This window comes from Hyla sarda, chromosome 11 (genome assembly GCF_029499605.1).
Source record: "Hyla sarda isolate aHylSar1 chromosome 11, aHylSar1.hap1, whole genome shotgun sequence".
Lineage (NCBI taxonomy): Eukaryota > Metazoa > Chordata > Amphibia > Anura > Hylidae > Hyla > Hyla sarda.
In genome coordinates, this window is record NC_079199.1 from 44,958,453 (window position 1) to 44,984,519 (window position 26,067).

At 41.2% G+C, this 26,067-nt stretch overlaps 1 protein-coding gene across 3 annotated transcripts in view; it reads right to left on the reverse strand.

Moving 5' to 3' along the window:
- The window catches only part of PPP2R5E (protein phosphatase 2 regulatory subunit B'epsilon), a 132,188-nt gene that overhangs the window by 17,522 nt on the left and 88,599 nt on the right, over nt 1-26,067 (reverse strand). For all 3 annotated transcript variants that reach the window (XM_056545491.1, XM_056545492.1, XM_056545490.1), the window contains exons 6-11: nt 11,960-12,090; nt 11,739-11,798; nt 9,088-9,196; nt 8,799-8,852; nt 8,644-8,694; nt 1,992-2,111 (exon numbers count right to left, since the gene is read on the reverse strand). In XM_056545491.1, the coding sequence (XP_056401466.1) occupies nt 1,992-2,111; nt 8,644-8,694; nt 8,799-8,852; nt 9,088-9,196; nt 11,739-11,798; nt 11,960-12,090 (525 nt within the window). The remainder of the gene's footprint in view (nt 1-1,991; nt 2,112-8,643; nt 8,695-8,798; nt 8,853-9,087; nt 9,197-11,738; nt 11,799-11,959; nt 12,091-26,067) is intronic.

A 26,067-nucleotide genomic window follows, 5' to 3' on the forward strand; every position in this document is an offset into this window, starting at 1 on the left:
ATGCTCCATACAATACAGCAAAAAAATGGAAAGATGGAAAGAAATAGTGGTGGGTGCAAATTGAATGGTATCCCTTTCTTAATACAGGAAAAAGTGCTGTTCATTGTGGGTTAAGTTTTATATGACATCAAATCTAAAGTGTTCCTTTTAGGCTATGTTTACATGCCCAAATGTCAGATGTATGAACATCTCCATAGACCTTAACCCCTTAACGACTACAGATGTACATGTACGTCCTGGTTTGGCAGTACTTCGTGCATCAGGACCTACATTTACAACCTGTGTATGACTGCAAGCATCGGAGCGGTGTTCGCGTCATACACGTCAGGTTCCGGCTGCTATCAGCAGTCGGGGACCCGCCGGTAATGACCGACATCCACAATCGCGCAGATGTTGGCCATTAACCCCTCAGATGCCGTGATCAGTACAGATCACGGCATCTGCGGCAATGTGCAACTTAAAATGGATGATTGGATCGCCCGCAGCGCTGCCACAGCGATCTGATCATCTGTAATGGCGGACTTAAGTCACCTCACCTGCCTCCGTCCGTCCGTCTCCTGCTCTGGTCTGAGATCGAGCAGACAATAGCCGATAATACTGATCAGTGCTATGTCCTATGCATAGCGCTGAACAGTATTAGCAATCAAATGATTGCTATAGATAGTCCCCTATGTGGACATAAAAAGGGTAAAAAAAAAAAAGTTGCAAAATGTAAACATAAAAAGTACAATAAAAATCCCCTCCCCCAATGAAAATGAAAATTGTCAGTTTTTCCCATTTTACCCCCAAAAAAGGTAATTTTTTTTTATCGACATATTTGGTTTCGTCGCGTGAATAAATGTCTGAACTATCAAAATATGTTAATGATCCCATACGGTGAATGGCGTAAATGTAAAAAATTTGTCCCATTTTATTCCCAAAAATTTTTTATAAAAAAATTATCTAAAAGTTTTACATAGGCAAATGTGGTATTGATAAAAAGTACAGATGACGGTACAAAAAATGAGCCCTCATATCACCCTATATATGGAAAAATGAAAAAGTTGTATGTGGTCAAAATAAGGTGAATTTAGATTACTGATTTTGTACAAAAAGTTTTAGATTTTTTTTTAAGCGGTACCAAAATATAAAATTATCTAGCCATGGGTATCATTTTAATCGTACTTACCCACAGAATAAAGAACACGTCATTTGTGCTAGAAAGTGTACAGTGTGAAAACGAAACCCTCCAAAATGTGCAAAATTGTGGTTTTCATTTAAATTCCCTCCCTAAATTTTTTTTATTTTTTGGGTTTGCTGTACATTTTATGGTAAAATGAGAGAGTTCATTACAAAGTACAATTGGTCATGCAAAAAACAAGCCTTTATATGGGTCTGTAGATTGAAATATAAAAGAGTTTTGGATTTTAGAAGGCGAGGAGGAAAAAAACGAAAATACAAAAATAAAATTGGCCTGGTCCTTAAGGTTAAAACGGGCTTGATCGCGGGGGGTACAAGTGCTGGGGTCTTCCGCGATCTCCTGTTTGGAGCCCCAGCTTCTTCTTTAAGTTGTTCTTTTCTGTCTGACCACAGTGCTCTCTGCTGACACCTCTGTCCATGTCAGGAACTGTCCAGAGCAGTAGAGGTTTTCTATGGGGATTTGTTCCTGCTCTGGACAGTCCCTGACATGGACAGAGGTTTCAGCAGAGAGCACTGTGGTCAGGCAGACAAATTCAAAAAGAAAAGATCTTCCTGTGGAGCATACAGCAGCTGATAAGTACTGGAAGGATTAAGATTTTTTAATAGAAATAATTTACAAATCTGTTTAACTTTCTGGCACCAGTTGATTTTTTTTTCCCCACCAGAATCATCCTTTAAAAGTGGTACATTATATTGTTAAACCACAAAATAACAAAACAAGGCCCACCAAGCAAGCACCAAGTGTACTGAAGATGGAAAGACTATGTCCTCTGTCATTTTAAGACTTTTGGCTATCAACGCCACACACTCACTTGGAAATGAGGGCTGGAAACACACTTGGAAATCTGTTTAAACAAAGGCTCTTGGATTTTGACAAACTGTGATGGTTCAATGACATCCAAGATCTCCTCCAACTCCCCAAGAAACATGACCTGGAAAACAGAATAAAGGACAGGGCTATGTTAGTGACTCCATGTAAACTAAGGAAACCAATCTACATGTCCTGCCGAGTTATCATATTGCTTCCCCTCATAAGTGGAGCAGTTACTCTCAAGTATACCAGAGAAGTATAGTCCATAAAATCCCTAATAATCCACAATTTTCAACTGCAATATGACTTGTAAATACAAATCATCTTATGATCTGATAATTAAAGCAATTGTAATGTATATGCAATCATCTAATATAAACGTGTGGGTTCACCAAGGCTCAGGATATAAAGCACACCATAGTAATACCAGAGCATTGTAATATTTTCAGATAGATGGCACTTATGTTTTCTGCTTCACCTGTATAGAGAGTTATTTGACTTGTATGATGTCATTGATGCATACAGTACTGCTCCTTTAATAGAAAGGAATGTACAGTGATCCCTCAACTTACAATAGTTTCAACATACAATGGTCTTTTCTGGACCATTGTAAATTGAAACCACACTCAACATACAATGTACAGACAGTCCAGATCTGTGAAACTTGTCAATGGCCGGAAGAACTGACCAATCAGAATGGGCAATTTACTGGTAAAACCCCTGTATTACTGAAGCGTATGCACTGACTGGTGTCTGGTAGTGCTCCCTACAGTACAGGGAGGTATTATATGTTCTGTACTACCCTTTACCTGTTCGAGGGTTAGCTGCTCCTTTGGACACCAGGTCAGGGCGACTCCATATTACTTTTTTAGGACATTGTGTGTACTGTACAGGACCCCGAAGAAGCTCTTGTCCTCTACATAGACCAGTGTTTCCCAAGCAGGGAGCCCCCAGCTGTTGCAAAACTACAACTCCCAGCAAGCCCGGACAGCGTTTGGCTGTCCGGGCATGCTGGGAGTTGTAGTTTTGCAACAGCTGAAGGCACCCTGGTTGGAAAACACTGACATAGACAGTGATTACAGCTCCCAGTAGATCTTTCTTACTTTTATATGTAAGGATTTGCTTTAGCTGTATTAGTTATCTACTTATTTTTCTTTAATCCTCACTTTTTCCTATTTTTAGATGACATTTTGGGGCTTTAGAACCAATTACCAGGTTTCCATAGAGTTCTGGTCTCAACATACAATGGTTTCAACATACAATGGTCATCCCGGAACCAATTAATATTGTAACTTGAGGGAGCACTGTATCTGCCTTTATATACAAACAGCACTCCTACCACTCTATAAAGAATAGAAGACAGCTAAGACTGTGTTATTGTCTAGTCAGAGATTCAACTGTTCAAGCTGCTGCCTAATATTCAGCCTTATATTATCTTATTCAACCCAAACTATATCATCTATAACTTTGTGACTAATATTAAAAACAAATGTTGTTTTGTTAGTAGGGTCATGACAGCCTATGCAATGGATAACCCTCTACAAATCATAATGAATCTACACAAGATCCATTATTTGTTGTGTTCTAGTCATGACAACTGCAAGACATATGTGCGAAAAGTTAAAGTAAATGGTTAGGTGCTTAAAATTTTTTTTTAAATAAACGCCCCGTCATTCCCCCATCCATAGACACGAGTGGAGGGGGCATGAAGTGACGTCACGAGGGGGGGGTGTTCGCATGACGTCAAGTCTCCCCCAACGGGAACTTGTCTAGAGTGCTGGGTGCTGCACAGAGATCCTGGGAGGTCCCAGCAGTCAAACATCAGGTGAAAAACTTAGTTAGGCTGGGTCCACACTACGTTTTGTCCCATACGGGAGCGCATACGGCAGGGGGGAGCTAAAACCTCGCGCTCCCGTATGTGACCGTATGCGCTCCCGTATGCCATTCACTTCAATGAGCCGACCGGAGTGAAACGTTCGGTCCGGTCAGCTCATTTTTGCGCCGTATGCGCTTTTACAACCGGACCTAAAACTGTGGTCAACCACGGTTTTAGGTCCGGTTGTAAAAGCGCATACGGCGCAAAAATGAGCCGACCGGACCGAACGTTTCACTCCGGTCGGCTCATTGAAGTGAATGGCATACGGGAGCGCATACGGTCACATACGGGAGCGCGAGGTTTTAGCTCCCCCCTGCCGTATGCGCTCCCGTATGGGACAAAACGTAGTGTGGACCCAGCCTTACACATTTTAAAAGGCGAGGCGGAAAAAATCTAAATTCAAAAATAATAATATTTATCTTCAAGGCCAAAACAAGGCTACAGTGCATAGTGAAAGTATTCGCCCCCTTGAACTTTGACCTTTTGTCACATTTCAGGCTTCAAACATAAAGATATAAAACTGTAATTTTTTGTAAAGAATCAACAACAAGTGGGACACAATCATGAAGTGGAACGAAATGTATTGGATATTTCAAACTTTTTAACAAATAAAAAAAACTGAAAAATTGGGCGTGCAAAATTATTTAGCCCCCTTAAGTTAATACTTTGTAGCGCCACCATTTGCTGCGATTACAGCTGTAAGTCGCTTGGGGTATGTCTCTATCAGTTTTGCACCTCAAGAGACTGACATTTTTGCCCATTCCTCCTTGCAAAACAGCTGGAGCTCAGTTAGGTTGGATGGAGAGCGTTTGTGAACAGCAGTTTTCAGTTCTTTCCACAGATTCTCGATTGGATTCAGGTCTGGACTTTGACTTGGCCATTCTAACGCCTGGATATGTTTATTTGTGAACCATTCCATTGTAGATTTTGCTTTATGTTTTGGATCATTGTCTTGTTGGAAGACAAATCTCCGTCCCAGTCTCAGGTCTTTTGCAGACTACATCAGGTTTTCTTCCAGAATGGTCCTGTATTTGGCTCCAACCATCTTCCCATCAATTTTAACCATCTTCCCTGTCCCTGCTGAAGAAAAGCAGGCCCAAACCCTGATGCTGCCACCACCATGTTTGACAGTGGGGATGGTGTGTTCAGGGTTATGAGCTGTATTGCTTTTACGCCAAACATAACATTTTGCATTGTTGCCAAAAAGTAAAATTTTGGTTTCATCTGACTAGAGCACCTTCTTCCACATGTTTGGTGCGTCTCCCAGGTGGCTTATGGTAAACTTTAACCTTTTAAGGACTCAGGGTGTACCTGTACGCCCTGAGCCCAGTGTTTAAAACAGGGTCACGCCGTGACCCCGCATCACACCGGGTCGGTCCCGGCTGCTAGTCATAGCCGGGACCCTGGGCTAACAGCGCGCGGCACCGATCGTTGTGCTGCGCGCTATTAACCCTTCAGACGCGGCGATCAAATTTGACCACCGCGTCTGAAAGTGAAAGTAAATGCTTCCCGGCAGCTCAGTCCCGATCAGCTAGGACGCAAGCGGAGACCCCCTTACCTTGCTCTGTCGTGTCCGATCTGGCTTTGATTGCTCCAAGCCTGAGCTACAGGCTTGAGCAATCGAGCCCTTATCTCGCTGATCCTTGCAAAGCTATGGCTTTGCAGGGATCAGGGTAAAAGATCAGTGTGTGCAGTGCTATAGCTCCCTATGGGAGCTATAGCACTGCAAAAAAAAAAAAAAAAATAAAAAAAAAAAAACTGTGTAAATAAAAATTTTAATTAACATATATGGTATCTCCGCGTGGGTAAATTTCTGAACTATAAAAATATATTGTTAATTAAACCGCACGGTCAATGGCGTACGCGCCAAAAAATTCCAAAGTCCATCACCACGTATGTTTGGTCACTTTTTAGATCATAAAAAATGAATAAAAAGCGATGGTACCGATAAAAACTTCAGAACACGGCGCAAAAAATGAGCCCTCATGCCGGCACCGTACGCAGAAAAATAAAGTTATAGGGGTCAGAAGATGACAATTTTCAACATATAAATTTCCTGCATGTAGTTATGATTTTTTTCAGAAGTACGACAAAATCAAACCTATATAAGAAGGGTATCATTTTAACCGTATGGACCTACAGAATAAAGATAAGGTGTAATTTTTACCGAAAAGTGTACTACGTAGAAACGGAATCCCCCAAAAGTTACAAAATGAAATTTTTTCTTCAATTTTGTCGCACAATGAATTTTTTTTCCGTTTTTTTTGGTCATTGCAAAGTAGAATTGGTGGCACAAAAAATAAGCCATAATAAGGAATTTTATGTGCAACATTGAAAGCGTAATTATTTTTAGAAGGTGATGAGGAAAAAATTTAAATGCTAAAACAGAAAAACGCTGAGTCCTTAAGGGGTTAAACAACACTTTTTATGGATATCTTTAAGAAATGGCTTTCTTCTTGCCACTCTTCCATAAAGGCCAGATTTGTGCAGTATACGACTGATTGTTGTCCTATGGAAAGAGTCTCCCACCTCAGCTGTAGATCTCTGCAGTTCATCCAGAGTGATCATGGGCCTCTTGGCTGCATCTCTGATCAGTCTTCTCCTTGTATGAGCTGAAAGTTTAGAGGGACGGCCAGGTCTTCGTAGATTTGCAGTGGTCTGATACTACTTCCATTTCAATATTATCATTTGCACAGTGCTCCTTGGGATGTTTAAAGCTTGGGAAATCTTTTTGTATCCAAATCCGGCTTAAAACTTCTCCACAACAGTATCTTGGACCTGCCTGGTGTGTTCCTTGTTCTTCATGATGCTCTCTGTGCTTTAAACGGACCTCTGAGACTATCACAGTGCAGGTGCATTTATACGGAGACTTGATTACACACAGGTGGATTCTATTTATCATCATTAGTCATTTAGGTCAACATTGACTCAGAGATCCTCACTGAACTTCTGGAGAGAGTTTGCTGCACTGAAAGTAAAGGGGCTGAATAATTTTGAATGCCCAATTTTTCAGTTTTTTATATTTTAACAAAGTTTGAAATATCCAATAAATTTCGTTCTACTTCATGATTGTGTAGTTGATTCTTCACAAAAAATTACAGTTTTATATCTTTATGTTTGAAGCCTGAAATGTGGCAAAAGGTCGAAAAGTTCAAGTGGGCCGAATACTTTCACTATGCACTGTACATGAGTAAAGGGTTAAACAAAGGCAGCTTTCTCTATCTTGTGGTTCTCTAGCTGTTCTGCATCAGCTGGATAGGTTGAAGTTAATGGATACAATCACACACTGTTAATATATACTTTCACCTGTTTCTGAACAGCAGCAGCTGTGCCATACCTGAATTGACCATAGTGGGCAGGGGCTATGACGCCACGAGCTCCGAAGGCTGGAGCCGGGAGCTCGTGATGTCATAGCCCCGCCCCATCAATGCAAGTCTATTTGAGGGGGTGTGCACGCCCCCTCCCATAGACTTGCATTGAGGGGGCGGGATGTCCTCAGGGGCAGGGCTTAGAAGTCACGAACTCCCGGAGATGGCTCCAGCATTCGGAACAGTTTGTTCCAAACGCTGAGCAGCGGAGTACCCCCTTAAAGGAAGTTCTCAATGGTTGCTTCTGGATTTAAGCAAATCTACAGTATGATTTGCCAAACTCAAATCTAATGAATTGGTCATCGATTCATTTAGTCTTGTAAAGGTCGTTCTGCTTTCCAAGAGATTTGATTCCCTGGAGAAGTTTGGCATGCCCCAGTCCAGATTCTCATTCCAGACTTCTGCCGGAAATCGCAACACAGGCGGAACAACTTTTACAAGGCTAAATTAATTGAGGACCAATTCATTAGCTTTGGGTTAAGCAAATCGTCCCATAGATTCCCTCAATTCCCAAAATCCACAAAACACATGGGCAAAAATTAAATCTCACCTCCAATGAATGCTTCATTGCAAATATTGCAGTATTATATGCTCACGATCTAACACATTAACATCTTCCAACATATGAATCAGAAAGAGGGACAAGCAGCTGTTGTAAGTCATAATGGAGTACTGTGATGCAGTAACCCTATCCCACACACCCCGTCCATGCTTCTCTATGGGAGAGCCGAAAATACAGCGTTTGTGCATCTCCAGCTCTCCCCACAGAGATACATGGAGGTGTGTCGGCCATCACTTCGTGAGAGGTTCAACACGCTTTGTTCCTGGGGAAAGCCAGGGTGCCATGCAGGAGATCGCAGGGTCAGACCCCCCCTCACAATCTGACACTTATACCCTTATCCTTTGGGTAGGGGATACGTTTTACTGCACCACCGTTCTACTTGAACTTTGACTCACAGAGAGGGGTAATCATAATTTTGGCGGGGGCCGATGCATGGACACATACGATGGCACTATGTAGGAAGGGTTCATGATGACATTGCTTTTAAAGCTTAAAGCAGTGTTTCCAAACCAGGGTGCCTCCAGATGTTGCAAAACTACAACTCCCTGCATGCCTGGACAGGCAAAGGCTGTCCTGGCATGCTGGGAGTTGTAGTTTTGCAACATCTGGAAGCACCCCTGGTTGGGAAACACTGTATTAGAGGTATAGAATCAAGAAAAAGTGGGTTATAAGGCGGGCCCCCCCATGGCTTATTCATTTCAGCACAGTATACCTTAAGACAGATCTTATCTGAATGATTATAGAAGATTTACCAGCAAACTTTCTGACAAAGACATTTAAATGATAAGAAGGTACTACTGATAGGCCTCTACCTAAAGACGGTGCTATTCACATGCATATCACCTACCTCTTTTTGACTACATGTTTTTGGCCAGAACTTCATCAATCCTCTAATAACCTAAAAAAATTAAAAATAAAAATCAAAAAGAGAGAATCAAGAAACTATTCTTAGGATTCAAAGACAGAGGAAGACATTTTATGATGTAAAAGATGAACACTTACAGGTTCTGTGAGGGAAGGGTCTTTTTCCAGGAATTGTACTATACAATATGCCAGCTGCAGAGGAAAGAGAAATAACATTTAGTAATATTTAGCATTTGTATATACTGTATTTTCTGCTTGAAAAAAACAAAGCTTTTTAACGGTAATGGTCAAGTACAAATTTATTGATATGTTTCCAGGAACAACGCAAAAACAGCACAAAATATAGATACGTACTAATACATTCATTCACACTGTAGTCACAATAGACTGTAGGAGAAAATACAATGTCGCAGAAGCAGGACCGTACCTGTGCGTGGAAGAGGGATAGACTCCTGACTGTGTGCAGAGGAATCAGCACCTTTACAAGGAACTGTTTATGTTCTGCTTTCAGAGGTAATGCAAAGCCATTGATAATACTAAGGGAAGAAGCAGAAACAAACAAAGTTATGTTTTAATCTATCTTTAGAATAGGACATTAATATGAGATCTGCAGGGGTCAGACAAGCATCACTGCATCTTCATTATTCACCAGACACAGCTCCGTACACTCAGTAGTGGCTGTACCTGGTACTGCAGCCCATTGCTGCTCAGACCCATTCAAATGCCCCTCATCTTAATCAGCTATTTGATGGTGGTTCCTACCTGACCCATTATTGGTGACTTATCCTAGGAAGAGGGCCTCAATCATCAATATCAAAGTCTTGGAAAATGTTTCATGTATGGTTGTAAACCACCTCTACTTTCACTGTGCACTGTAAATCTGCACCAAAAATGATCAATTCCTTAACAAAACCTAAAGAAACAGACAAGTTTGTTGAGGGGTACAGTGGTCCCTCACCCTACAATGGCCTAAGGTTACAATATCCTTTCTGGACCATTGTAACTTTAAACCAAACTCACCATACAATGCTATGGACGGAAGAAGAACTGACCAATCAGAATGGGCATTTTACTGGAAAGACACCTGTATTACTGAAGCGCATGCACTGACTGGCTGTCTGGTAGCGCCTCCGACAGTACAGGGAGGTACTACATTTCCTGTACTATTTACCTGTGCCAGGGATAGCTGCTCCTTTGGACACTAGGTAGAGGCAGCTCCATTTTACTTTTTTGAGACACTGTGGCCCTCATTTACTAAAGGAGAGCTGACGGTTTTTCTCGGTTATTGCGGCCAAAATTTGGTGGCATCCCGCTTGCGACCAAATCTGCGCCCAAAATTTAGGCGCACAACCTACATTTTCAAAAACACGTGAGTCATCAGAGAGCAGTTAGACAGAAAACAACAACTCAACTTCAGAAGCTAATAACTATTGGAAGGATTAAGTTTTTTCAATAGAAGTAATTTACAAATCTGTTTAAAAAAGTTAAGAATTTCACTGTAGCATACAGCTGCTAAAAAGTACTAAAAGGATTAAGATTTTTTTAATATAAGTAATTTACAAATCTGTTTAACTTTCTGGCACCAGTTCATTAAAAAAAAAAAAAAAAAAAAAGTTATCCACTGGAGTACCCCTTTAATATTTTTACTTGAGGGACCACTGCATTAGACTGGTTTCAATAAAAGGGGTTATCCAGCCTTTGACTTGATGTCATATCTCTAGTATAAGCCATCAATAAGGGTCTGACTTGTGGCACCCGAGATTTAGTGTTTTCACTGCACACAAGTACTGCAGCCTATTTGATGTTTATATCTGTTGACCCCTTACAGTCTGGTTTCTGCTCCATTCACTCCACAGAAATGGCCCCAACCAAAGTCACTAACGATCTTCTGACAGCCAAATCAAATGGCAATTTCTCTTTACTGATTCTCTTGGACCTGTCTGCGGCTTTTGACACTGTGGATCACCAACTCCTCAGTAGTCTCCGCTCCATCGGTCTCAAGGACTCTGCTCTCCCCTGGTTTTCCTCCTATCTCTCTGGCCGCTCCTTTAGCGTCTCGTTTTCTGGCTCTACTTCTTATCCTCTTCGAAGTCTCACACACAAAGCTCTCCACAATGCTGCACCTCCCTACATCTCCTCTCTCATCTCTGTCTACCATCCTACACGTTCTCTCCGATCTGCTAATGATCTCACACTAACATCTTCTATAATCCAAACTTCTCACTCCCGTCTCCAAGACTTCACTCGTGCTGCACCGGTTCTCTGGAATGCTATCCCTCAATCCCTCAACAACAACATCCATAGTTTCAAACATGGCCTAAAAACACATCTCTTCAGACAGGCCTATAACAGTCTCTAATTGGCCTCAACATATCCTCAATATATCCCCAACATTTCCCCAACATTTCCCCAACATATCCCCAACATATCCTCAATATATCCCCAACATATCCCCAACATATCCCCAACATATCCCCAACATATCCCCAACATATCCCCAACATATCCCCAACATATCCCCAACATATCCCCAACATATCCCCAACATATCCTCAATATATCCCCAACATATCCTCAATATATCCCCAACATATCCTCAACATATCCCCAACATATCCTCAATATATCCCCACACCTCTTGTTTGAATAGTTATTGTGTAATATTATGTCTGATACTTGTCTTTGTTTGTACCCCATAATTGTAAGCGCTGCGGAATCTGTAGGCGCTATATAAATAAAATTATTATTATCCGTTTGAGGTTTGTTCATACTCGTAAATGGCGTACTTTTTGAAACTGCGGTGCAAGGATTTGCAGCATTGTCCTGTTCACTGAAATTACCTAATACTGCAATACTTTCCACTGCCGCTAAGGAAAAAAAAAAAAAAAGTACAGCTTATGCAAGGACGAAAAAGTCTGAAATCGACATCGTTTTTTGCCTGACTTTTTAGATGGTACCACATAAAAGGTTAGGGGGGGGGGGGGGTTAATTCAGCATTCCTGATTTTTTTCTAGAGACTTAGGGCAGATCTTATAAAGTGCCACGATTTGGGGGTCACATGACTAATCTAAATCTTACCTTCCTAAAATTTCCAGCAGTTCTGCTACACCGTTAAAGTGTTCTGTTTCATAAACAAATCTAAAACAAAATAAAAAGAGATTATAGTATACACTCTAAGATATATTCTCACATTTTGGCTAAATGTTACATTTGCTGTAGAAAAGCCCTTATTATGCCTAGAGTTGTTGTGAGGTAGCGGAGAAATATTACACTGTACACAATACAAACAATACACTCACCGTAGAAAAATATTGTTAATCTGTTTTCGAATAAACGCTCTAAGCCCGAGAAATTTGCCATAAATTCTGTGTAAGACTGTTTTTAAGTAGTCCCTTTCACGAGGGTCTTCACTGTCGAATAGCTCTAAGAGCTGCAAAAAAACAACAACATGAAAGATAGTGAACAATCAGGTAGATAATAAAGCAAGAGAAAGTCATATTGACACTGAGTGACCAAAATTAACCCAACTACTACAATGTTTTCCAAATTGTGTGTCTCCAGCTGTTGCAAAACTACAAATTCCAGCCAAAGGCTGTCCGGGTATGCTGGGCGTTGTAGTTCTGCAACAGCTGGAGACACACGGTTTGGGTAAAGACCGCTATACGTTTTGTCTCAGAGTTAGAAAAGATGACGGCCAAACAAATAGGAATGACACCGTATAGTCTCTTCCATATCCGTCCCATCTACTAGATCTACCAATGGCCCCTGTAGATATATGGAGCAATGTGTATACAGTTGAGATATTACTTGCGTATAAAATACAAAAGTTTAGGTTGTAAGACTGCAGGACTTAATGTGTGACTGGTTATTTAGGTAATTTATTTTTAGTTTAAGCTTTCCTGTGTGTGTACACGAGGGAGCGGCACCATTTCTGGCTACTTTATATCTTGAACATGGAATTTTTCACCAGTTTTGCCCTCTGCAGGCTGAGTAATTGTGTAGACTACAGGGTGGGCTATGGCTATGGTTGGTGATATTAACTTCCTGTTTGTGGCACATTAGTATAAGAAGGGTGGTGACCATGGTGGCCATTTTGAAGTTGGCCATTTTGAATCCAACTTTTGTTTTTTCAATGGGAAGAGGGTCATGTGACACATCAAACTTATTGGGAATTTCACAAGAAAAACAATGATGTCCTTGGTTTTAATGTAACTTTATTCTTTCATGAGTAATTTACAAGTTTCTGACCACTTATAAAATGTGTTCAATGTGCTGCCCATTGTGTTGGATTGTCAATGCAACCTTCTTCTCCCACTCTTCACACACTGATAGCAACACCGCAGGAGAAATGCTAGCACAGGCTTCTAGTATTTGTAGTTTCAGGTGCTGCAGAATGGGCAAAACAAAAATTGGAACAGGACCCTCAGATTACGCAGAAGATTTTGTTCAGTGATGAGGCAAACTTTTATGTGAATGGTGAATTTAACAAACAAAACCACCCCTATTGGTCTGACACTAACCCACATTGGATAGATCCCTCCAAGACTGTTGGAACACAAAAATTGATGGTATGGTGTGGTATATGGGGTACAAAGATAGTGGGGCCATTCTTCATCAATGGAAACCTGGATATGCGAAATTTCTACATGATGATGCGTTTCCCTCTTTATGCACTGAAGCTGCACGTTCCCTCAGTTTTTCCAGCAAGATGGTGCACCACCACATTATGGGTGCCAGCTCTGAGCATTCCTAGATGAACAGTTTCCTGGAAAGTGGATTCGTCGTTGTGGGCCAGTTGAATGGCCCCCAAGGTCTATCGATCAGACCCCCTTAGACTTATCTTTGGGGTCATCCGAAGGCAATTGTCTATGATGTGAAGATACGAGATGTGCAGCACCTGAAACTCCGGATACTGGAAGCCTGTGCTAGCATTTCTCCTGCGGTGTTGCTATCAGTGTGTGAAGAGTGGGAGAAGAGGGTTGCATTGACAATCCAACACAATGGGCAGCACATTGAACACATTTTATAAGTGGTCAGAAACTTGTAAATAACTCATGAAAGAATAAAGTTACGTTAAAACCAAGCACATCATTGTTTTTCTTGTAAAATTCCCAATAAGTTTGATGTGTCACATGACCCTCTTCCTATTGAAAAAACAAAAGTTGGATTCAAAATGGCCAACTTCAAAATGGCCGCCATGGTCACCACCAATCTTGAAAAGTTCCCCCCCTCACATATACTAATGTGCCACAAACCGGAAGTTAATATCACCAACCATTCCCATTTTATTAAGGTGTATCCATATAAATGCCCCCCCCCCCCCCCTGTAGATGCTATAATGTCTTGCATACAGTGTGTACACACACACATACACACGAGATTTTCATCCCCTTTATATCTCTACAGAAAACCTTCAGATACAGCAGCATGGAGGACATCATAGAGCTGTACTAAGCAGTGAAATCTGGGAATCCAGAAGCGTGGTGAAATATAAAACACTCAATACAAGCTGCAGTCGTTTCTCTGTTTGCTTCTCGCTATTCCCAGCCAATCTCCTGCCACAGACTTGCAACCGTAACCTGACTTACCAATTTTGTTAGAGTGAATGATGAGTTTAGGAGAGAGGTGGAAGTAGGTAAGGAACCTGATATGTAGTGAAAGAGACAATTTTGTTTTCTAGGATAAGACATTTTACAAAGTTTTTTTTTACATTCTCTTAGACTAGTGGTTTATGCAAAGTTTGACCAAAGGGTATTGTCTATTTCAACGAGCACTCTCATTAAAACAAAATTTTGCTATTGCACTCCTTGTGGTAAATAAAAAATCTACCTAATATACTTTGTTTAAAAAAATAAAATAAAAATATGAAGTTTGCAATGTTTTATTTGTGTTTAAAAAAGCTGCCACTAGGTGTCTCCCTACTTGTCCAGAATAAATTCTCCCCTGCCCCCCTCCTCCCTCCCTCATCTCTTATACAGACTTTGGACTCCTGCTGGCCAGACAGAAGTCCAAAATCAGGAAATGCAAACTGGAGTGCTTAGGGGGTGTGTGCAGCCTTAGCCATTCATAGCTCATCTCCCACTGAACTGCTCTGGGCTGTGTGTAGCAAAGTGAGGGAGGAAGTTCTAACCTGTATGGCTTCAGATGATGTCATGCCTGCTGGGGAATGCCCCTTCCCAGTCTGTGACTGACAGACTGAGCAGAAAATTGATCAAGGTTTATCATGATGGGGGCCGTGAACTGGGAGGATTATAACATTTAACAAGATCATGAGAGGTACTCTTTAAAGCATACCTTCTCTAACAATTCCCTGTCCGATCAAAAAACTAAAGGGGTACTCCGCCCCTGGCATCTTATCCCCTATCCAAAGGATAGGGGATAAGATGTTAGATCGCCGCGGTCCCGCTGCTGGGGACCCCGGGGATCGCCACTGCGGCACCCAGCCATCATTACTGCACGGAGCGAGTTCGCTCTGTGCGTAATGACGGGCGATACAGGGTCCGGAGCAGTGTGACGTCATGGCTCTGCCCCTCATGACATCACGGCCCGTCCCCTTAATGCAAGTCTATGGCAGGGGGCGTCCGACTGCCACACCCCCTTCCTTAGACTTGTATTGACTGGGGCGGGCCGTGACTTCACGAGGGGCGGAGCGGTGACGTAACGATGCTCCGGCCCCTGTATTGCCCGTCATTACGTGCAGAGCGATCTCTAATGATAGTGGGGTGCTGCAGCAGCGATCCCCGGGGTCCCCAGCAGCAGGACCCCGGCAATCTGACATCTTATCCCCTATCCTTTGGATAGGGGATAAGATGTCTAGGGGCGGATCGCTGCTTTTATGATCCCCCTTCAAAATCTAAACAGGGTAAATGAACAGGGAACATCTTTAAGAGATAACCCCTTTAAGTCGTCAGCAGTTTGTAACATCCATTGTTCAGAGGTTACCTCATTAAGAAAAATACGTCTAAATTGATAAATTATGTGAAATAAAACACTTTGAATGTACAAGCATTTCTGAAAATGTCCTGCTTTAGAGATATAGGCTTAATGATCCCCTAGGTGCCTGCATTGCTTTGATATCTGAAGAAAACTACAGGGATGGAGGTCAGTTTACCTAAAATCTGCACATTTGTCCTCCTTTACATATTTATGTGCAACACATCTCATTTTACCAACTTTGCTTTGTGGGACAACCCCTTTAAGCTCTTTTTGACCCCGTATTTAAAGAGATGGATGGGAAATACTGATTCCTTGTGGTACAGCTTGGTCTAAACTCTGGCTCTATATAGGGAGCAGTGTTTCCCAACCAGGGTGACTCCAGCTGTAGCAAAACTACAACTCCCAGCATGCCCGGACAGCCGTTCGCTGTCCAGGCATGCTGGGAGATGTAGTTTTGCAACCGCTGGGGGCACCCTGGTTGGGAGACACTGATATAGAGGAAGGCAAACTACACACATCACAGAAAGGCACAGCCTGCAAAATGCTTGAGGCTTAGAGAGAGCTCAGAGATATAAACATTTATGGAATGCCAAAAGCAAACTTTACTAGAAGTGTCCTAAATATGCAAGTCAAAAACAGAATGCCCCAGCATCTATTCAAGAAATGTTTTTTTTTTTTTTTTTTTATTCAATGCTGCCTTAAAAAATAAACACTTTCTTAATATACTTTATTAAAAAAAATGTTTGCTTAAGTTTTAAAAAACAAAAGTAACAAAAAACAAAACACTAGGGGAGGAAGTTGTGTAGTTCTTTTCAGTCTGACTACAGTGCTCTCTGAACAGACTGAAAAGAACTCAACTTTTTCTGGAGCATACAGCAGCTGATAAGTACTGGAAGGATCAAGATTTTTAACCCCTTAACCACATAGGACATAAATGTACGTCCTGATGCCCTGGTACTTAACACACCAGGACGTACATTTACATCCTCTACAGGAGTGGTGCTCGTGTCATGCACGGCAGGTCCCGGCTGCTATCAGCAACCAGGGATCCGCTGGTAATGATGCACATCAGCGATCGTGCAGATGTCCCCCATTAACCCCTCAGATGCTGTGATCAATACAGATCACGGCATCTGCAGCATTGCGGTCACTAAAATGGATGATCAGATCGCCCGCATCGCTGCCGCAATGATCCAATCATCCATAATGGCGGTCGGAGGTCCCCTCACCTGCCTCCGTCCGTCTCCTGGGGTCTTCTGCTCTGGTCTGCAATCAAGCAGACAAGAGCAGAAGATTGCCGATAATACTGATTAGTGCTATGCCCTATGCATTGCACTGAACAGTATTAGCAATCAAAGGATTGCCATAAATAGTCCCCTATGGGGACATAAAAAGTGTAAAAAATAAAAAAATTAAAATGGGAAAAATCCTCTCCCCCAATAAAAATGTAAATTGTCACTTTCCCATTTTAACCCCAGAAAGTGTAAAAAAAATAATAATAATAATAATATAAAATAAAAAAATGAATAAACATATTTGGTATCTCCGCGTGTGTAAATATCCGATCAAAAAATAATGTTATTGATCCCGTACGGTGAACGGCGTAAACCTAAAAAAACAAAAACAAAATTGCTGCTTTTTTGTCATATAATATTATAATATATTAATATATATATATATATATATATATATATATATATATATATATATATATATAGATAGATAGATATATATATATATATATAAAAATAATAATGTAATTAAAAGTTTCATATATGCATATGGGGTAGTGCTGGGTGGTATACCGGTTCATACCGAACCCTTTTTTTTTTTTTTCTTTTAAACAATAAATAATTTTTTCATAAACCGCAATACCGGTCAGCAGCAGACTCAGTGGCAGCCTCCGAGTATATTCACCAATCACTCCCCAGGGTGGGGCTGCTGCTCCTAACTGTCTCTTCCCGCAGCCGTAGAGCACACACTCGCTGTGCGCTATGCTGCAGCCCTGGCGGTTGGCGATCCTCCCATCTGTGTCTGCAGTCTGCTCTACTATACACATGAGGGGTATGTGCAGACTGCAGAGCATTGCACCGTAGGGTCTTTTACAGATCCTAGGGTATAATGCTCTGCAGTCTGCACATGCGTTATGGGAGCTATAACAAAAAGTAAAAAAAAAAAAGTGTAATAAAAACTTAAAAATAAAATTTAACTCCTTCCCATTTACCAAGTTACAGTGATTCGATTCGTCACAAACTTCTCGGCTCGGCAGTTGCTGACTTTAGCCTGCATAAATTAGTTTGGCTTTCAGGTGCTCTGGTGGGCTGGAAAAGGTGGAAACAGTCCTAGGAGAGAGTCTCCAGCCCACCGGAGCACCTGAAAGCTGAACTAATTTATGCAGGCTAAAGTCAGCAACCGCCGAGCCGAGAAGTTCATGACGAATCGAATCACTGTAACTTCGCTCATCTCTAAAAATAATGTAAACAAAAACTAAAAAAGTATTTGGTTTCGCCGTGTGTATTAATGTCTGAACTATTAAAAAATAATGTTAATTAAATTGCACGGTTGATGGCGTACACGTGAAAAAAATGCTAAAGTCCCAAATTGCATATTTTTGGTCACTTCATATGGGCGGTATTGGACAAACATTTTAGTGGGAGCAGGTGGGATTAGTGCTGGGCGGTATAACGGTTCATACGGAATACCGGTGTATTTTTGCTTTAAGATATGAATTTTTCACATACCGCAATACTGTTTCCATAGCAACCAACTACAATGCGTGATGGCGTAGAGAAACGTCCGGCCGCACAGCATCTCTGGGAAGTGTAGCCCAAGCCACACTGAACTAACTGAGGAGCTGGGAGAGGACTACAACTCCCGGCAGGCACATGACTTCCGGGCAAGTGCGGGAAACTTGAGCAGGACTGCGGAGACATGGAGGCGAGTTACAGGGCGGTCTGATCGAGACCCCGGGTACCATGGTGAGGACCCCCGACCATCTGACACTATACTGAGGACCCCCAAAATACTGTTAAATACAGTGAAACTGTCATAACTAAGAAAAATACGTGCTATACATTTTTGGTCATACCGCCCAGCACTAAAATGGGGTATCAAAAAACAAAAGTACAGATCATGGCGCAAAAAATGAGTCCTTATACCGCCTCCTATATAGAGATTTTTTTTAAAGCGGTACAATAATAGAAAAGCATATAACATGGGTATCATTTTAACAGTATTGACCCACTGAAAAAGAAAACATATCATTTTTACCGAAACCTTCCAAAATTTGCTAAATTGCGGTTTCTTTCAATTTCCCCAAATAGTATTTTTTATTATTTCGCCATACATTTTTATGGTAAAGTGAGTGATGTTATTACAAAGGACTGGTCGCGCAAAAAACAAGCCCTCATACTAGTCTGTGGATGAAAATATAAAAATGTTACGATTTTTAGAAGGCGAGGAGGAAAAAACAAAAATACTAAAATAAAATAGGCTGCATCCTTAGGGCCAAAATGGGCTGAGTCCTTAAGGGGGTTAAATAGAAGTAATTTACACATTGGTTTAAACTATCTGGCATCAGGTGACTTGAAAAAAAAAAAAAAAATCACTGGGGTACCCCTTTAATTTTGTTATCAGACCCTGGTCTTCTAGTCTGATCAGACCTAACAGCAGCAAATATGGACAGATTTTCTGATAGAGGGTGGGGTTATCTCCCTGCTCTGCTCATCCCTGTGCCTCGCTAAGGGTGCATGCACTCCACGTTTTTGTTATACGGTTCCTGTATACGGTATCAAGTTAAAAACCATATGGAACTGTATAGAAAACCTTATGCATTGACTTAACATTGTAAACTGTATGTCAAACGCATCATCCGGTTTAGGCTGGGTTCACATCATGTTTTTTCCCATACGGGAGCACATACGGCAGGGGGGAGCTAAAACCTTGCACTCCCGTTTGCCTTTCTATGTGCTCCCGTATATAATTCATTTCAATGAGCCGGCCGGAGTGAAACGTTCGGTCGGCTCATTTTTGCGCCGTATGCACTTTTACAACTGGACCTAAAACCGTGGTAGATCACAGTTTTAGGTCCGGGGGAAATGGGCATACAGCGCAAAAATGAGCCGACCGGACCGAACGTTTCACTCCGGCCGGCTCATTGAAATGAATTATATACGGGAGCACATAGAAAGGCATACGGGAGCGCAAGGTTTTAGCTCCCCCCTGACGTATGCGCTCCCGTATGGGAAAAAACATGATGTGAAACAGCCCTTAGTCCGTTTTGCATATCATACGGTTTTGTCCAGTTTTTTACCCGTACCCAAAAACTGTAGTCTACCACGTTTCTTGGTCCGGGTGAAAAACTGTATTAAAGCGTATACTGTTTTATTTATTTATTTATTTTTTAACATGGGAGTCAATGGGAACCGTACAGAACTGTATGTGCGTACGGTTCCATCAGGTTTGCACCATACGGTTTTTTACTTTGCACAGTTTTTTTTCTTGGAATTTCAATCAAACAAGCAAAAACGTGGCGTGCATGCACCCTAAACCATGTGAGAGGGAGAGAGAGGGCAGACATCTGCAGCTTTTACAGAGGAGGAGAGTGATTTCCAGGCACACTGAGGAGCAATAAAAAGGTACTACATCAATAAATGGCATATACACACTCATAGGTTTCTTTTTGGGCACAAAATGTGAGGATTTCCTGTGGATTTAAACCTTATACTGTGGATACGCTCCAATGCAAGCCATGTGACAGAGAGGGAGGGGGAGAGAGAAAGGAGCAAGAAGTTGTCATGCTCTTAGAGCAAATCGACCCCCCCCCCCCCCCCCCCAGCAAAACTTCCAGGACAGTATAGATAATTCACGTATAAAAGTTTTAAATAAAATGCTAATTAATGTGCAGAATAGTTTTAGGACTAATAACTAGATCAGCTGAAGCATTCCTGTAGATCTTACAACTAATGACAGTAGGCTTTAACATTTCACCTAACAGGTCATCTAGATATGGATCAGACCTGTCAGCAGGAAAGCAGAGGTGTAAATAAGATGAAGGTAGGGCCAGTCATCATGATTCTAGGCAAACATGGTTTACAAGGATGTGGAAATCCTATGGCCTGACATTAAAGACATGCAGTTCCCGGCCTCAGGCAGGTGAATTCTTCTGACATTTAGCCCTGCTTCGGGCAAGCAGAGAAGGACAGACAACCCGGCAGCGCTCAGGATACACCCCCAACTCGCTCCCAAAAAAAAAAAAAAATAATCTGTCATGGAAGCAGCCAATGCGTTACATTTTAAATCCTGTATGACTAAGGGTGCTAACGCACCTGAAATGTGTTACTTTTGACCCTGTTATGGCTTTTTAACAATAAAGAAATCCATTTTTGCACGACCATTTGCACTGGACATTCCAAATCCTTGTTCCTGTATGAGGTGGTGCCGCCTTGCACAGTCCGTGCGCTCCGGGGCAGCTGTGGGTGAGCTAAAAATTGCATTCACTGCTTGGACATTTTAAATTGAAATATATACGGGGGAATCATTTAGTACAATTTAGTAATGACATTGTGTTCAGGGAGGATTACGTCCTGAAACTTACTGCCGAATATTAATTGGAAATTATAAAATTTATACTAAATAATTTTGTTCAAGTTTTCTCATTTCGTGTGTCACCAGAAATATATATGACAGTAAGGCTGAGGTCACACTTGCTTAAAACATACAATTTTATTACAAAACAATTCCATAGCTGTCAGTTTAGGCCCCAGATTAAGCCAGGACTTGAATCTCTATTAAAGGGGTATTCCAGGAGAAAAAATTTTTTTTTTTTAGAACAACTGGGTCCAGAAAGTTAAACAGATTTGTAAATTACTTCTATTAAAAAATCTTCATTCTTTCAATAACTATCAGCTGCTGAAGTTGAGTTGTTCTTTTCTGTCTGGCAACAGTGCTCTCTGCTGACATCTCTGCTTGTCTCGGGAACTGCAGAGTAGAAGAGGTTTGCTATGGGGATTTGCTTCTTAACTGGGCGGTTCCCGAGACACGTGTCATCAGAGAGCACTTAGACAGAAAAGAACAACTCAACTTCAGCAGCTCACAAGTGCTCTCTGATGACACGTGTCTCGGGAACCGCCCAGTTAAGAAGCAAATCCCCATAGCAAACCTCTTCTACTCTGCAGTTCCCAAGACAAGCAGAGATGTCAGCAGAGAGCACTGTTGCCAGACAGAAAAGAACAACTCAACTTCAGCAGCTCATAAGTACTGAAAGGATTAAGATTTTTTAATAGAAGTAATTTACAAATCTGTTTAACTTTCTGGAGCCAGTTCATACATTAAAAAAAAAAAAAAAGTTTTTTCCTGGATAACCCCTTTAAGCCTATGATTGAACCTGTGATAGAAAAGGATTGTACTGATAGAAAAGTCCACTGGGTATTCGCAAAGTTAGCAAATAACCTACCAGACAGTTGCCACAATAAAAGAGACCGCATCGTGCAGACTAAAATGCTGATACAGAACATTACGTGATCTTCGAAGATAAAGCATTAGTTTGTATAGACACTAGATGGCAGAAGAGATCACCTCAAAAATGAAAACTGAACAGGAAGTTCCTCGAAGGAACAAATGTAAAACATTAATCCAAATATTAACCAAAGAGACTAAAAGTGCATATTCTCTGTTCTACATAATATCATAGGTATAGAAAAAAAAACTCAGTAACTGTAATTTAAAAGGGGTTATTATAAGCTTTTGATGGGTGTTTGACCCTAATTGATCATGAGAATGGAGATCCTAAGAGTAGCAATCCACATGCGTTACTGCACTCTATTTACTCTCTATTAAAGTGTTTCCCAATCAGGGTGCCTCCAGCTGTTGCAAAACTACAATTCCCAGCATGCCCGGACAGCCAAAGGCTGTCCGGGCATGCTGGGAGTTGTAGTTTTGCAACAGCTGGAGGCACCCTGATTGGGAAACATTGGTCTATGGGACTTCTGACGACAGCCAAATTCAGTGCTCAGCTGTTGAATGGAAGTGAATGGAGCCTGGGGCTGAAGGGGGTAAAGGGCCTTTATTCTCAGGGAGGATCATAGCAGTCAGAAAACCACCAAACAGATAGCTAAAGGGGTTATCCAAGGATTTCTTATATCAATTCGGACCTACAGCTTGTTAGGATGAATTCACACACAGCAGCATCACACAGCAGAATAATGTTATATTCCCAGCAAGCACATAGGTTTCTGCAAGCACCAAATGGGATGGGATAGTCTTAAAGGGGTACTCCGGTGAAAACCTTTTTTTCTTTTAAAATCAACTGGTCCCAGAAACTTAAACAGATTTGTAAATTACTTGTATTAAAAAATCTTAATCCTTCCATTACTTATTAGCTGCTGAATACTACAGAGGAAATACTTTTATTTTTGGAACACTGTGCTCTCTGCTGACATCACGACCACAGCGCTCTCTGCTGACATAATAATAATAACTCTTTATTTATATAGCGCTCACACCTATTTGTAGATGTTGTCCTTAGTGGGATTTGAACCCACAACCCCAGTGCTGCAAGGTAACAGTGCTAACCACTGAGCCACTGGGCTGCCCTAACCATATTTTTGCTAAAATGGACAGAGATGTCAGCAGAGAGCACTGTGGTCATGATGTCATCAGAATCTCCTCTGTAGTATTCAGCAGCTAATAAGTACAGGAAGGATTAAGATTTTTTTAATAGAAGTAATTTACAAATCTGTTTAACTTTATTTCACCAGTTGATTTAAAAGAAAAAAGGTTTTCAAAAGGGGTATTCCAGGTGGGGGGGGGGGGGGGGGGGGGGGAATTATAATTTATATCAACTGGCTCCAGAAAGATAAACAGACATGTAAATTACATCTATAAAAAAAAATCTTAATCCTTCCGGTAGTTATCAGCTTCTGAGGTTGAGTAGTTCTTTTCTGTCTGACAACAGTGCTCTCCGCTGACACCCCTGCTTGTCTCGGGAACTGTCCGAAGCATTAGAGGTTTGCTATGGGGATTTGCTCCTACCTCTGGACAGTTCCTGAGACAGACAGAGGTGTCAGCAGAGAGCACTGTTGTCAGATAGAAAAGTACAATTCAACTCCAGCAGCTGATAACTACTGGAAGGATTACAATTTTTTTTAATAGAAGTAATTTACAAATCTGATTAACTTTCTGGAGCCAGTTGATATTAAAAAAATTAAGTTTTTTCCTTGGAATACCCCTTCAAAATTTTTTTGACACAAATATGACTTGTGCGAATACACCATTATAGCCCAGAGTAGCACTCACAATGTGGCACTTTTGTCAGAATCTACACACATCTTGCACCGACAATTTCCATGGTGGAAGGTGCAGACAGTGCATTGTACTCTGATCGTGTAGATTCTGGAATCTGTACAGTGCATGTAAATGAGGCTTAGAAACCGATCTAAAAGGCACTTAGCTCCGCAGCCCACAACACTATAAAAATACATTGGAGCGGTTATTTATGGGCTCTACGGTGAACTGTTTGCATAATTTACATGCTTATTATATCCAGCTAAGGAAAAGTGGATACTAGAGAGAGCGCCAGTAACTCCGAAAGACTCCACGAGATTCCAAAGTGCTGGTCTCCTAGCAACAAAGTTCTTACTCTAGGACTCCAACAAACTCAACCGGCTTGGCAGGAGACGGCCCATGTAACCTGCCTGATATTCTGCGATTGCTATCTCCAAGTTGACACTGAGCACAGTCCTGGAGACAGGAACAATCTCATAACACTCATGTTTAGACGGAAGAGGAATTAGGACTGGATTTATGGCATTTAAAATTGTCAAATACAAGTCAGACGATCCACAACTCAGGAACCAAGAGTATTTTGCTGCATACAGTTTAATCTAAACTACAAAGAATCTTTTTACCTAATAAAAAAAAAAGTGAATATTCCCAGATTACAATTTATCTCTTTATACAGAGGAAAGGTGATATGTATTTGATCGTCGGGTATCTGACCACTAGGACTACCATCACTTACAATAACTGGCCATATATTATATATATCTATTAGGGATCGACCGATATACATTTTTTAGGGCCAATACCGATACTCTGTGGAGGTTAGGGCCGATAGCCGATAACCGATAACTTATACCGATATTCCGGTATAAGTTATCGGCTATTTATCCCAACCCCCCAGCTAGACAGCTGCAGATCATTGATTTAAAGCGGGCGCTTTAAATCAATGAATTGCAGCGGCTTCTGCGGTGTGGGGCGGTGGTGGGGGGTGTGGTGGGGCATTATCGTATTATCGGCAAGGTAATTGCCGATACCGTCCAAAATCGTGAATATCGGCCAATGATATCACCAAACCGATAATCGGTCGATCCCTAATATCTATTTTATATATCTAACAACAAATGTAGAGCAGCACTCCCAAGTCAGCAAAGTAGTAGATGGGTGCAGGAAGTCTCAGGGATCCCGGTCCTGGATCCAATGGCTGTATATACAATACATTTACACGCGAACCACGTGGGTCTAGGACACTTCACACTGTGCCTGAGATAGGTCAAAACACAATCCCGGAAACGGGAGGCAGCGTGGACGCCACTGCACGCCGCCGTTATGGCGATGTACACAGATCCTCTGTCGGGTAAGCTCTGCCCTTATTGTTTATGCAATCAATAATTCATACCACCTGATTTTCATGGTTTTTAATCTATGATAAATATTTTTTAATGCACTATTATCACTTTACTGGCATACACAATTATAGGTATATGTTTATATTGCCTGCTGGCATCTTATACCATTCACTGATGTTTACATATTGGTTTTATTTTACACTTATTGTACTTTTACTGTTAACTATTATTAATGAGCTTGCATGTATGTGTAACTATTTAAAGCTCTCTGAATCACTCAAATGTTGCTTGAAAATGGTGGTGTGAGGCCACAGGAACGTCGCCTGTATTTTCTGGAATAAATCACTTTTCTGCACTTTGAATTGGTGTGCTGCAGTCGCCTTCATTGTATATATTATATATCTATACACACTATATATATATATATATATATATATATATATATATATATATATATATATATATATATATATATACATACACACACACACACACACACACATACAGTCATAGCCGTAAATGTTGGCACCCCTGAAATTTTTCTAGAGAATGAAGAATTTCTCACAGAAAAGGATTGCAGTAACACATGTTTTGCTGTACACATGTTTATTCCCTTTGTGTGTATTGGAACTAAGCCAAAATAGGGAGGAAAAAAAGCAAATTGGACATAATGTCACACCCTTTCAAAATTGTGGAAAAAAGATTGTTTCAAGCATGTGATGCTCCTTTAAACTCACCTGGGGCAAGTAACAGGTGTGGACAATATAAAAATCACACCTGAAGGAGAGATAAAAAGGAGAGAAGTTCACTTAGTCTTTGCATTGTGTGTCTGTGTGTGCCACACT